Below are 13,269 nucleotides of genomic sequence, written 5' to 3'. Positions count from 1 at the left end.
ACAACTTAATCTAACTATAAATCAAGCTTTATAATGTATAATAATTCCTTAAGGATAATTAATCAATAACACAACCAATCAAAATCATAAATATTCAAAATATTTTGTTAATTGTTGATGAAAGCTAATTAAAGTGATAAAAGAAGATTTTAATGAAGCCTTAATTACAATATAATTGACATTTTTAATAATAAAATATTTAAATTATTAAATTGTATTAATACAAGAAAATATTGATAAAAGATCAAATAAGACTTTAATTATTATTATTATTTTTTTTTTTTTGTATTATAAGTGAAAATACACATTTTGATCAAATATATTTTAATTAAATTCAAATGGTTGAAAGTGAATTTGAACATAAAGCTATCAAATTTTCACCGAAATTGAAAATTGTTTAATAGCTCTACCCTTAGAACAAAACCATTTCTCATATAATGTCAAATAATAATAATAATTATTATTTTCAAATATTTAAAATTATATAGAATACGACTGTCTCAAAAAGTTACCGCTATAAGAAGTATAGAGCCGATAAAATAAAAATACGACTGCCTCAAAAAGTTACAACTATAAGAATTCTAGAGCCGATAAAATAAAAATATTGCATTTAAAGATTTAAAATTTTTTAAAAATAAGATTATTGCATTACATAAAACAAACAAGGACCTAAAGCCGTTAGGGTCCAAAATGTTCTTCATCTAACTCGTAATCTTGTAAGGTTACACTTAAAGACTTTTAGAAAAAGAGATTCCAAGAGCTTTCTAGTCCATAGGCAAAACATTAGACTTTTGTCGAGCTTTGTTGTCCCATGACTTCGCCGATGATTGGCTTTATAGGAGATCAAGAGCATTTCTTTCCTTGTATGGTGTGTTTTTCCGCTTATTCACCTATTCCTGACCTTGTACACTAATCGAATTTACAAATTAACATCAAAGCCTACCATCTCACAATATAAATAAATATATAAATATTTACACATTACAACGTTTTTTTAGTTCAACAACATTTAGATTGTAAAAAGTGATGATTTCGACACCTATTGTAGACACCTACAGGGTTACATACGAAACTAAAATTATCTTCACGAATCAGACGAGGAATGACTTGACTCATATACAATCATAAAACTGAAATATTTGCAACCAAAAGATACATATACTACAATGGTTCCTTACCTGTGCACCTTTCTCTAGCTAATCATAGTGATTTGTATTGCTCGATCAAAGACGACGCATGGAGACGGGACGTAGGAGTAATAGTACATCCCAAATTACGCAAATAAGAAATCTGCCAATTAGACATATGAATAAATCAAGAAGATAAGGAGTGAATAAACAAGCATGTAGTGAAATCCCAACACTTAAACTTTACACAAAGCCTATGATATGCATTTTAACATATGCATGCTTAAATTCTTGAAGTTGTAACAGTGGTAAGTGCTTGGGGTGTTTGGAAATACCTTTCAAAGTTCAAAATCCTACGTTTTACAAGGATGGAAATAAACTTCATTTAGATCACAAAGATGCTTGAGGAATGGTATATAAATCATAGCTACCTGTTTTGCTGAAGGTGCTGAGGAACCCATTGCATTTTCAATCCTTAATTTCAGGAAATGCTCCTGCAACAACTCATTGCTTAGAATTGAGGTACAATGCCATCCAGTTCGTCAATATTATGTATAATTGTTTTCAATGTAGGACAATAAACGCTGAAGGTTATCAATATCAATAGATATTAAATTGATAGATTACGTTATCCAGTTGTTCAAGCTCTCAAGACGTGCTCATACATGAGTTTAGACACCACGGCAAATCAAAAAGGTGTTTCATAATATTGAAGGTCAAATAAAACATTAAGAAAACAAAAGAAACAATTGTTTTGTTTTATCATCATTTCATAAGCTGAAGAGAACAAACCTGTTTTTCCTGCATCAAGAGAGCACGCTTATCCGCAGGGATCTGTTCCCATCTCAAAACCTAGGCAAAACAGGTGTGGTGGTCAATAGAGGACTAATAGTTTGAAGGTTTAAAATAAAAATTCCAAGTAAAATTATATAAAAGAACAGAACAAGTATCCATCATTACTATAGCCGTACCACTTGGAAAATACATTTACTTTTTAGATGATTAGCTGAAGGCTAAAACCAATATACTCACATATTCAGCATACTGAAGTGCTTCATCGCTAGTCAATGATGACTTCAGTGTACGCAAGACTTCCTGTGCACACAAAACTCAACATCATAAATATTCAAACTGCATAGTTTATCTCACGCAATAAAAACTAGTTTAGAAAACGATATAGTGAACGATTCTAGTACTTCAATGTAACGGCCCAAGCCCACCGCTAGCAAATTGCTAGCGCTGGGCTTAGGCCGTTACAAATGGTATTAGAGTCAGACACTGGACAATGTGCTAGCGAATAGGTTGAGCACTGAAGGGGGTGAACATGAGGCGGTGTGCCAGCAAGAATGTTGGGCCCCAAATGGGGTGGATTTGGGGGGTCCTACATCGATTGGAGAAGGGAATGAGTCCCAGCGAGGACACTGGGCCCCGAAGGGGGGTGGGATTGTGAGATCCCACATTGGTTGGGGAGAAGAACGAAACATATTTTATAAGGGTGTGGAAAACTCTCCCTAGCAAACACGTTTTAAAAACCTTGAGGGGAAACCCGAAAGGAAAAGCCCAAAAAGGACAATATCTACTAGCGGTGGGCTTGAGCTGTTATATTCAAACTATGGAATCTATTGATGAAGTACGAATAAAATAAAGACAATTAAAATTTAAAAAGTTATCGTATGTTCATCGTTCATAATATTTGATTTCAGTAAACATACATTTTCTAGGATAAGTGAACAATCGAAATATATTGATAAGTAATTTCTCTATTATCCTAAGTTTTTATGGCTTCACCGGACAATTTTCATACGTTACTATTTGAACTGTCCAACAATGGGATTCATGAAAATCAGTTGAGCTGTGGCTCAGAACATTGAAAGCTGGTGGTAGTTTCATTACATATTAAAATGAAAAGGAAAAACTAGAGCCCAATTAGTGAAACTTTATTAAAAATGAAAAAATAAGAACAATAATGAAAAAAAGAAAACTATAACCTTCGATTTGCATTTATTCACTCTCAGCCGTTCATCAATTACAAATCCAACCTGTAAAGTTATGAAAAAATTATTGAACTTTGCGAAGTCCCATTTATATCATCAGAACACAGAAGTTCAAATTTGATCACCTTATCAATTAACCTCTTAGGATCTTGAAAGGCCTTTTTCTTGGCCCACTGATGAAATAAATGGGAAATAATTGCTCTGTTATCCACATCAAATCTGCAATTGGAATAAAGAAGAACAAAATATATTACTTTTTTGGGTATAGATACGTACAAAACAATGGAATTGGAAAGAGATAACACCTTTTTAGGAAATGATTCCCATTAGTCGTCTCTAAAGGTTCTTCGGAGTCTCTAATGTCGATTTGATCTTTAGCAGGATTGTTTAACGCAGCATCCAAATCATCTGATACAGGTTTTTCGAGAGGTATGTGCATGTTCTGTTTTAGAACATCATGGTGCTTCTTTTGGAAGTGTTGGACACTAACTTCAGCCTACAAGAAAAGATTATACCATTAACACTTCTTTTGCCAAGTGTTGGGTACTAATAAACAGTGCGTTCTAACAAAACTTAATGAAAAGCACCTGTATCTCTCGAAGATGATCAGGAATTTCTTTGAGAAATCTTGAAGGTTGGAGTATCTAATAAAAATGCTCGAGTCAATTCAATTTGTCCACATTTATATGATAGTAAATGTTCAACTAAAACAAACCTGCCAATCTGAGTCCATCAAGACATACAATATAAAGATTTTCTCTCGAGCACGAGTCATCGCAACATATAGTAAGCGTCGTTCTTCCTGTTATTTTCAAGGGAGAATTAATATGGCACAAATGGAAGGAATTCTATAGAACAAGTCAACAATGTTAAATGGAAAAACTAACCTCAATTGAGTTTCCATTTTCCATTGTAATGCCCCTGGATTCATGCAAGAGAGGAATCTCTGATTCATTGGCCTGGTAACATCAAAGTACTAAAAGTATTGTCATCTCAGAAGAAGAATATATATATATAGCACATCATTGAAATGGTATTAGTAAACAAAATCATAAACACAAACACCAAAAAAACGCATTTTCTATTGCAGTCTTGAAAATACAAGAGACTCTCCCTCCATCTACAAAGGTTTCCCCTAACCAACACAAAATATTATCAAATAAATGAACCAACCAAAACTAAATAACAAATTACAACTAAAAAAGTAAAAATAAAATAAAATCCAATTAATCCACTAGATCTTATACACTCATAATCACTTTACAAGAAATCAAAACAAGAACCTCCGGAAGCATGACTACAGCAGAGCAAGGTCCAAAAGAAACGCCCTTCTATACAGTTTTCAATTACCTTAATTATGAAGACAACATCCCACTCCAAGCCTTTTGACTGCACAAGGAAGACAAGGAACTTTACAAGGACAACAGAAAATGGCATAGCAGTATCCATGGTACTAAATATTACTAGAGTAACGTTATCAAATTCAAGACAATTCTAAAAAAGATGCAAGGAGGAAGAACCTGGTGAATGGTCGTTAAAGTGACAGAGTTTTTATTGTCAAGACGGCGAGAGCAGAAATTTGCCTTTTCCCTCTCAGATACATGGTCAACAAAAGCTTTCAGAGCATTAAGACAACCTGGCTCACTTTCTACAATCTCTGTCTTCCCTTCTTCCACAGTAAAATGACTTGACAAAAAATTGGAGACATCATCCAATAAATACTGAAGAACCTTCAAGAACAAGAAATTCAATGGTATAGAACAAATCAAGGCTCAGATTTTAAAATTACGGAAAAAGGTTGCAACTGCCAAAACTCATTTGCATCTTTTCCCATCTAAAGTGAGTGTATCTTTCACTTTTGAAATTTGTTATGAATATGTGCTAAAAATCAAAGTTGAAATATTATATTTCATCTAATTGTTATTTAAATCAAAAGATTATGAACTAAGCATTGCTCTTCTGGACTGAATTGCTTCTTAAACTCTACTTGTGTTCTTATTTTCATAATGCACTTAATCTATTAGCCTTAGGTTAATTAATTTTAAATGCCCTTAGATGTTAGATCTAGAAACCTTATAATAAAAGAGGTACTTTTGGGCCGGATAAGAACACAAACCAAAAGGAACTTAGAGTTTGGAAACCTAGAAAGAATGCTTTTGGAAGTTTAAGAATATAAGTTTTAAGGCCTTTTAGGTTTATTGAAATTGAATAGGGATATGTGTTTTATAATTAACAAATGGAACTTAGCTAGCACTCCAGGAAGAGGCAGTAAAGAAATTTGTGTTCTTGATCTATAAAATAGAGTTTCCATAGGAGATCTTGATCTTTTAAAAAAACTTCGTACGTAGGATAGGTAGCAAGCCCTCAAACACCCTTTTTGTATAAAACCATAACATGGAAATCTATCAATAGGTCTGATATTGTCATGTTCATTGAGCGATTTTCCCTCATCTACATCAAATTATTATATAATTTTGTGTTCATTAGCATTGGATTTATACTTACTGATCTGATATCATTGTCTTCGTTCAGCAATTTTCCCCCATCAACATTAGTAACTGCCTGTTGCTCCAGAAGGTACTTCTGAAGATATGCCACCAGAAGAAATGGTGTCACAATTAGAGAAAATAGCAACCCTCATAAAGGCTTGGATTTTTTTAATAAAAAAAAACATGACTCATCATAAATTCTCTCCTCTTCTGGAAGTAATGATGGGGGTAGAACAAAATTGTAAATAAAAAAAACTACGTGGTAGCACGTTAGACCTTTTTGGTAAGTTGGTAACGATCAGAACAAGAAATAACATTACAAGTAAACATAGTGATAAATGAGTTTCTGAAAGCTGCTTAACAATATTCTTCCAAGATACGTGGTTCACTAAGTTATCTACAACTAAAAAAATGTTTTCTAGAGAAAAAAAAAGGATCTCTAAAAGCTTCGAATATGAACCACTAATCTAGCCCATCAGAACACAAAACAATGAACTTTCCATTACATGATGGCAGAAATGCTCACTGAAATACTGTGAAAGTAGTTCCAAATTTTTTTAGAGGAACCTATTGAAACCAACCAAAACTAAAACAAAAACAAAGAATGGCAGATCCCTGTGTTTAAGCCTCTAGAAGCTAATGGTCAGACCCTCAGGTTCTAAAATTAGCAAACTGAATTGCATATGAAAATTCATAAAAAGATCTATGTTGAAAGAAGACAAACCTCAGGTAACATGTTAGACACAGAGGTTATAACAGTTGATATTGATTGTTCCTGCAAATATTTACAAATTAGATTGAAATGGGTTAATTTATGATTTGAAAGGTATTAAAATAACCGGAAGGGAAGCAAAGGAGTAAATTCAAAAGGCTAAATGATTTCCAATTCTACATTTCAAATAAGACAGGATGGAAGGATTGAGATATTTAAAATTTTAACATATACCACTCACATTGAAAAAGATAGAAAACTCTGATAATTTGAAAGGGCTCAAAAAAGAACTAAAATAAATACTTCAGCTCAATAGTATGGGGAACAAACTCCGTCGTTCATTAGGTTAGGTAAACATACAATTACTATACATTCTTATACTTTTTTACTGGAAGAGTTCAATAAGCTTTCCGGATAGGATGAAACTGAAATAAGTTCTGTATATATAACACTTTAAATCATCATGCAAATACCGTAGTAGTGTCCCACATGCATTACCCTTAGAACAAGTCTTGACACCATGTCTAATGTAGACAGCACCTTACGCCCTTGGTTAAGTTGACTCCTGTAAGATTTGGGCACGGATCAAACGCAGTAATTTAATAGGAAACTTTACTGGGTCAATCAAGAAGTTGTCAAGCCACAACAGAGATTGTTTATAAAATGGCAATCACACCAAAGCACATGCAAGATTTTTTATTTTTTTTAATTTTTTTAATTTTTTTATTTATTTTTTATTTTTTTGTGAAGCATGTAATAGAAAAATAAAAATATCAATGTCCTATGCAAAAGAAATATAGCATTGTTTTTTTTCTAGTATTCGTGAGTATCTAAGCCTACTTGTGCCTACCTCGACGAATCGCACAAGAGGTAGGTAGGTAACTACATGGATATCAAGTGAGAAGTAGGTAGCTACATGGTTTTTAACCTATATTCTCTGAGCCCTTTCCATTATTTAAATAGGAGAAAATGTAGAGTTAACAAAAAAAATTAAAGGACCTTTATTTCTTTATATTGTTTAAACATAAATGCTTTTAAGCAACACATTTCTAATTCATTTGAAAAAAATACACTAGTGTGTCCAAGGTCCTCGCACCTAGGCAAGCCTTTCAAAATAAAGCAATAAATGACGAATCAATAAACCAAGTTAGAGCATTGATGATTTTAGACAATGATTTCAAACTTTACAGATGAATCTGTAAAACTTAACCTCTTTAAGGTTCCAGAAATCTTGGAGTTGAAGATGTCCCTAGCAGCAGTAATAAATGGGCACTTTCTTACCGTTGAAATTTTGTCGATGTGATTAATTATCTGCAAAAATAAAAGGGAAGGATGAAGTACTGCCTTCTAGTACGCAAAACCGACTTTCAAGAGAAAAGCAAAATGCTACTATCACAGGGGTCTTAAATAACAAAGTAGAGGAAGAAAAGATAAAGAAAGAAAAAGCTACCCTCTTCTTTTCCTCTTTCTCAAAAGGAATTAGAGCCTTGAAAGCTTGACGATAAGCACCATCATCACAATCAGGAAATGTTGTTTTAAGTAGAGCCATAATGGTTTTCACTACCTAAATAAAAGAGAATTTAATAAGTTTCAAGAAGTGAAGATGTTGTAGCCAAAGTTGGAGTTATAGTCAATTAATTGCAAGATAGAAAATAAAATTAGTTCGTAAAATTTCAAACAAAATGACCAACGACATGTAGTTTTAATGCAAACGTATAAACATTCGTTATGGACATACGAACACTAATAACTTACCTGTAATACCAACACACAATTTGGACAACATAAATCTAGCTTAATAATAAATAAATACACATCAAGAACATTAAATTTTAACTTCATATCAAACTTGATTACAAGAATCAATTCGCATAAACAACGTTTGTAGGACAATCAACCTGTACTGATGTCATAAAGCAGTCATATTATTGGTGGAATAAGAGTAGACCTTTTTTCGGTAGAAGGCCACACCATGAACATTAAATGGTATTTTTCTTTCACGGAAAGCTGTTTGAAATACTTTTCCTGATATCTACAGAAACAAAGATAACACTGGTTTTGTCAGAACAAATGCAGTAGATTTTTTTGTGTTTCTCATTATTGATATATTGGCAGATAAGTTTGACCTGCCTCCGGTAAAGAACTGCAAAGCTCCCAAAGCCTTTGGAAGCTGAACAATTTGAAGTGCTTTCCATGATCTTGTCAATAACAAATGCACATTGAGCAGCCTCATTATTGCATTCTTTAATTGTAATCTGGATAGTGGGGGCATATGATTTCATATTATTATGGAGGCAAAAGAAATATGAATTTAAAGTACTATAATATAAATTTTGCTCAATATTCATATGGCTAGAATAGAAATACCTTAGATCCAGTTAAATTATCAGTTCGAACATCCTTAAAAGGGCATCTTTTTTTATTATTTCGTATCAGAGAAGAAGCAGCATCAATAATACAGCCTGTGGATCGATAGTTTTTATTGAGTCTGATCTACATAATGAAAATAAACCAAATTAACGACTCATCATCATTGTATTATAATCTAGAATGATACGTTACACAAAGAAGCTAAAAGAATATGAAAGAAATTACAAGATTCAAGCCTAGAAAGAATATTAACCTCTTTGTAAGTTGGAAAGTCTTTACGGAAAGAGTCAAATCCGGAGATATCAGCTCCATTGAAACTGAATATGGACTATATTACAACATTGGAAACGTCACTTGAGGATAACACACATACTAAACATGGAAATGTAAAGAGGAAAAAGAAATTACAATTCAACAATTACACCAGCCTTTTACTGTTATAGTATAATAGAATAACAAATATACCCATGATTTGAAGTTAATTCTTAGTATTGCAACAAACACTCAGTTTTTGTACGCCTCCCAATTAGACAGATGGTTATACTTAGAAAGCATTGCTTTCGAGAAAATGGATCGACACGGGAATGAAGAAAATAAGACGATGATGTTTATTTAAGAATAGACGATAAGTCATCCAACAAAAAAATCCTTGCACCATGAGAATTTTGTATGAAATTTAAAAATCCCCATTAACAAATCTGTCGATGCAAATATTACATTTTGACAGTACCTGGAAAGCAAATTGTGTAGGGATGAACTAAAAGCCTGACCTGATCATCGTCACCAACTATAGTTATCTGCCTATTGGATGCAAGAATCTGAAGAAGCTTGTATTGCATGGAACTTGTATCTTGAAACTCATCAATAATAATGGCTTTCCATGAATCTTGACACTCCTTGTATACTTCAAACAAAGAAAAAAAAAAAAAAAAAACAAATGAATCAAACCATAAATCACATTTAAATTAATATTTAAAACTGATAAGCTAGTATTGAACCTTCAGGAAAATCAGTAAGCAGCTTCAAGGAACAGCCTATTAAGTCGTGGTAGTCCAGGGCATTACAAGATTTCAAAATTTCATTGTAGTTGTCAAGAACTGCAGCCTGGTTCAAACACAACTTCAAATAAAAATAGAAAACAAAGCTGTTGACACAAATCTTGTTAACCAGAAAATTGGAAGCGTACTCCTATCTCATCACCCTTTGTACGTAGTTCTTCAGAAGTAGTTCCACAAGCTTTAGCCTGGAATACAGTGAAATCAATTCCTTAAATTCCAACAGCAGAATTACATCAGATCGTTGAGAAAGAGGATATACAATAAAGCTAATTCAAATTAGGAACAAAAAAGTATCATGTTGGACTACATTCCCCCTCGATTTTGTGTAACAACCTAAGTCCACCGCTAGCAGATATTGTCCTCTTTGGGCTTTCCCTTCTGGACTTTCCTTCAAGATTTTAAAACACATCTATTAGGGAGAGGTTTCCACACCCTTATAAGGAATATTTCGTCCCTCTCTCCAACCGATTTGTGGGATCTCACAACCTAGTGTCTGGCCCGAATACCATTTATAATAGCCCAAACCTACTGCTAGCAGATATTGTCCGTTTTGACCCGTTACGCATACGGTTTTTAAATGCCTCTACTAGGGAGATGTTTCCACACCCTTATAAGAAATGCTTTATTCGCCTCTCCAACAACCCCAATATTAATTTTACTTATTGCAGTCTCAATTCTATACCCTCTAAAATGAATCTTTGACATTTTTTCTTATAAAAGTTGCAGAAAGAGTCGAGGATTTCTTCTCCAATTTTATTATCCTCCCCCAAATTAACTCTCCCTCCTAAATTTTCTCCAAAATGAAGACCTTTTTTATTTTGCTGTTAAGAACCAATGAAAAGAATGAAAACAGAAATCCTTTGGACAACACGAAGAAGGGAGAAAAGAACACACAAGACCATAAACTAAAGTTGACAAAGTAAAGTACTAACCTTAGGGACAAAAGTTTGCCATTTCTTTGACTTATCCTTCAAATGCAACGGAGCAACATCCTTAGAAGCATCATCAAGTATGTTGGAGTCTACTTTTTGTTTACTTTTTTCGTTTTCCAATAGACGCACAGCCTCAATGATTGCCCTCCTTTGCTGCCCATGTCCATATATTGAAAAATCCGAAGTGCGCTCTAACCTGTAATATAAGATAACGATCTAACCTCAAGATAATAACAAGGATCAAAGGTTAATAAAAAGGAAAACCATTGAGTAAACGTACTTTGGTAGGACATACTTCAACTTAGAACTTTGCAAAACTAATGACTACACAAATAAACAGAAAAAGATTACATATCTTAAAGCATAGCATATATCATTTTGAAACATTTAAGATTAGAATCAGATATGATCCTACATAGATAAGTTTAGAGTTTATGTTTGACTTATGACTGAGCAGAAAGATATCTCCTCTCAATAATTCTATATTAACTAAAGATTTTTCTTAATCTAGTTTAGTCTCCTTCCTTGTTCCCCTCGAATAAGACACCTAAATCCTTACAAATATCGATAGGCTATCAAATTAAGGATATTAATAAGTTCAAAATAAGGATTCTTAAACCTGTAAAGAAATCTCTCTTACACTTCTATTAGTTGGCCCTATTACTTGTAGTACACAGTGAAATTTTTCTTCTCCATACATATCATTTCCTTGATGGTTTATATAACAATTGAAATATATGAAGCAGTGGAATTGAACTATCAATGTGCTCCGCACATGGTAAGGCTACAAAAAGAATAATGATAAACCCAGATACAGAACACAAATCTAGGCAAGGTTAAAAAAAGAAAAGTTTGAGCATACTTTTCTGCATGTAAACGACAAAGTTGCAATGAAAATGAATGAAATGTGCTAATCACAAGTTCTTTTGCCATTTTCTTCCCAGTCACTGCACCAACGCGATCTCTCATTTCCGAAGCAGCTGCAGTAGTGAAAGTCATTGCCAAAATATTTGCTGGGCCTATACCCTATACAACCAAAAAGAAGTAACTAAACCGATAATGTCCTAAAATTATATAGAGAAGAAATGAAATAAAAAGTCACAAATATCAGAGTTAAATAAATTTGTAAATAAACAAGATTAGAAAGAAACATTGTGCCACAAGGCGGAGATACCTCGCTAAGCAGCATCAGAACTCGACCGACCATGGTGGAAGTCTGCATATAATAGAAATTTCAGCTCTTGGCGACAAAAAAGGCTCTAACTCAGACCAATCTTAGGTAACTTTTAGAAATGGAGACACACGCTTGAGTTTTCCTTAAGCGAATTTTTAAAAGAAAATACAGCTTAGGTGAGATTACCATTCATCATGAACTAAACAAATATTCTTGAAAGTAAAAGCATTTACTAAACCCCAAACAATATGATTGTTGATTCTCAATTTACAAACAAGAAGTAAGACCTTTCCACTTCCCGGACCGGCAAGAATCATTAACGGGATCGAAATATCACTACAAGCTGCTTCTTGTTGTCTGTCATTGAGAGACAACAGATATTTTGCATACTCTGCTGGCATGGCCCCGATCTTCTTAGTTGCAGAGTCAGAGTTGATCCACTCTGCTCTTAATTCCAAGGCGTCCGAAGAACACAACAAGCCTTTGTTTTCGCTACTTTCGCTACCATTTACAGACTCCAAATCTACACTAGGATCATCGTTATAGCTACCATTATCCTGATTTCCCGCATGGAAGATGGAATGTGAACAGTCCCTTTCTGCTCTAGCAGATGAGTTCTGCTCGCAGAGAGCATCGATTTCCTCTAAAGTGGACTCATCAAAATCATCATCCAGAATACTTGGAGCCGAGAAAGAATTTCTTGTACTAGAACATTCAGAACTTTTTAAAGGAGTCTTGAAACAATCTAATCCCAACTCCTTTGAAGTAGCGTCAATTGCAATAGCAAATGACTTCGATAGCGGAGTGTTCCCCGAAATCTCGGACAATGGAACCCTCTTTGCACCATTATCACAAACCGGGGCATCAGTTGCATTTAAATCCGAAACCCTGGAGCTAAAACAATGGCAAGAAAACAAATGGAAAATCTCAAAATCTTTCCAAAATCTTGAACTACTGAAACTTTCATCGAACTAATCCAAATCAGAACAAACACAACAGCTCTAAGAACACATACCTGATAGGAAGTAGATTAGCAGAATGGATACGATTAGAACGCTGAGAAATTGGCTGATGGGAGTGCAAGAGGCGAGGGCGTTTACGAGCAAGAAGAGCTTTGGCAGCTCTGAAATTGCGGGAGATTCGATCCCTTTCTTCCTCGGTGATGCCAGAATTTTCATCTTCGATCATCGCTTAAGAAGAAACTAAACTGAAAGGTAAAACCTACCGGCCGGAGAATCAAAGATTGAAGACATGGATTTCCAAATTGCAGGTGTTGGTTCAAGCGTTGTGTCTCTTCACTTCAATTTTCCCCCCAAAACTACAACAAGTTCAAACCAGGCGCAATAACGTTAATCTATAAGGAATTTCGCGGAATTTGTGGAAATAACAATAATTCGCTCATTATTCATTAAG

General features: G+C 33.9%; 1 protein-coding gene across 1 annotated transcript; it reads right to left on the bottom strand.

The window, feature by feature from the left end:
• Positions 1-643: 643 nt before the first annotated feature.
• LOC111794655 (ATP-dependent DNA helicase SRS2-like protein At4g25120) lies at positions 644-13,181 on the bottom strand. The gene is made up of 30 exons (XM_023676752.1): positions 12,872-13,181; positions 12,144-12,750; positions 11,857-11,898; positions 11,545-11,708; positions 10,683-10,878; positions 9,879-9,935; positions 9,691-9,796; positions 9,463-9,596; positions 8,946-9,020; positions 8,690-8,815; positions 8,449-8,577; positions 8,271-8,354; positions 7,773-7,886; positions 7,533-7,633; positions 6,821-6,887; positions 6,335-6,385; positions 5,627-5,704; positions 4,642-4,851; positions 4,472-4,510; positions 4,009-4,080; positions 3,837-3,923; positions 3,709-3,765; positions 3,427-3,617; positions 3,247-3,340; positions 3,116-3,166; positions 2,160-2,222; positions 1,920-1,979; positions 1,559-1,621; positions 1,179-1,290; positions 644-909 (listed from the first exon to the last, which is right to left on the bottom strand). The coding sequence occupies exons 1-29, from the start codon at positions 13,042-13,044 to the stop codon at positions 1,201-1,203; spliced, it is 3,381 nt and encodes a 1,126-aa protein (XP_023532520.1). The 5' UTR covers positions 13,045-13,181; the 3' UTR covers positions 644-909; positions 1,179-1,200.
• Positions 13,182-13,269: the final 88 nt, after the last annotated feature.

Source organism: Cucurbita pepo, chromosome LG05, assembly GCF_002806865.2.
Source record: "Cucurbita pepo subsp. pepo cultivar mu-cu-16 chromosome LG05, ASM280686v2, whole genome shotgun sequence".
NCBI classification, from domain to species: domain Eukaryota; kingdom Viridiplantae; phylum Streptophyta; class Magnoliopsida; order Cucurbitales; family Cucurbitaceae; genus Cucurbita; species Cucurbita pepo.
The sequence above is the reverse complement of the archived record's forward strand: the minus strand, read 5'-3'. Positions and strand labels throughout refer to the sequence as shown.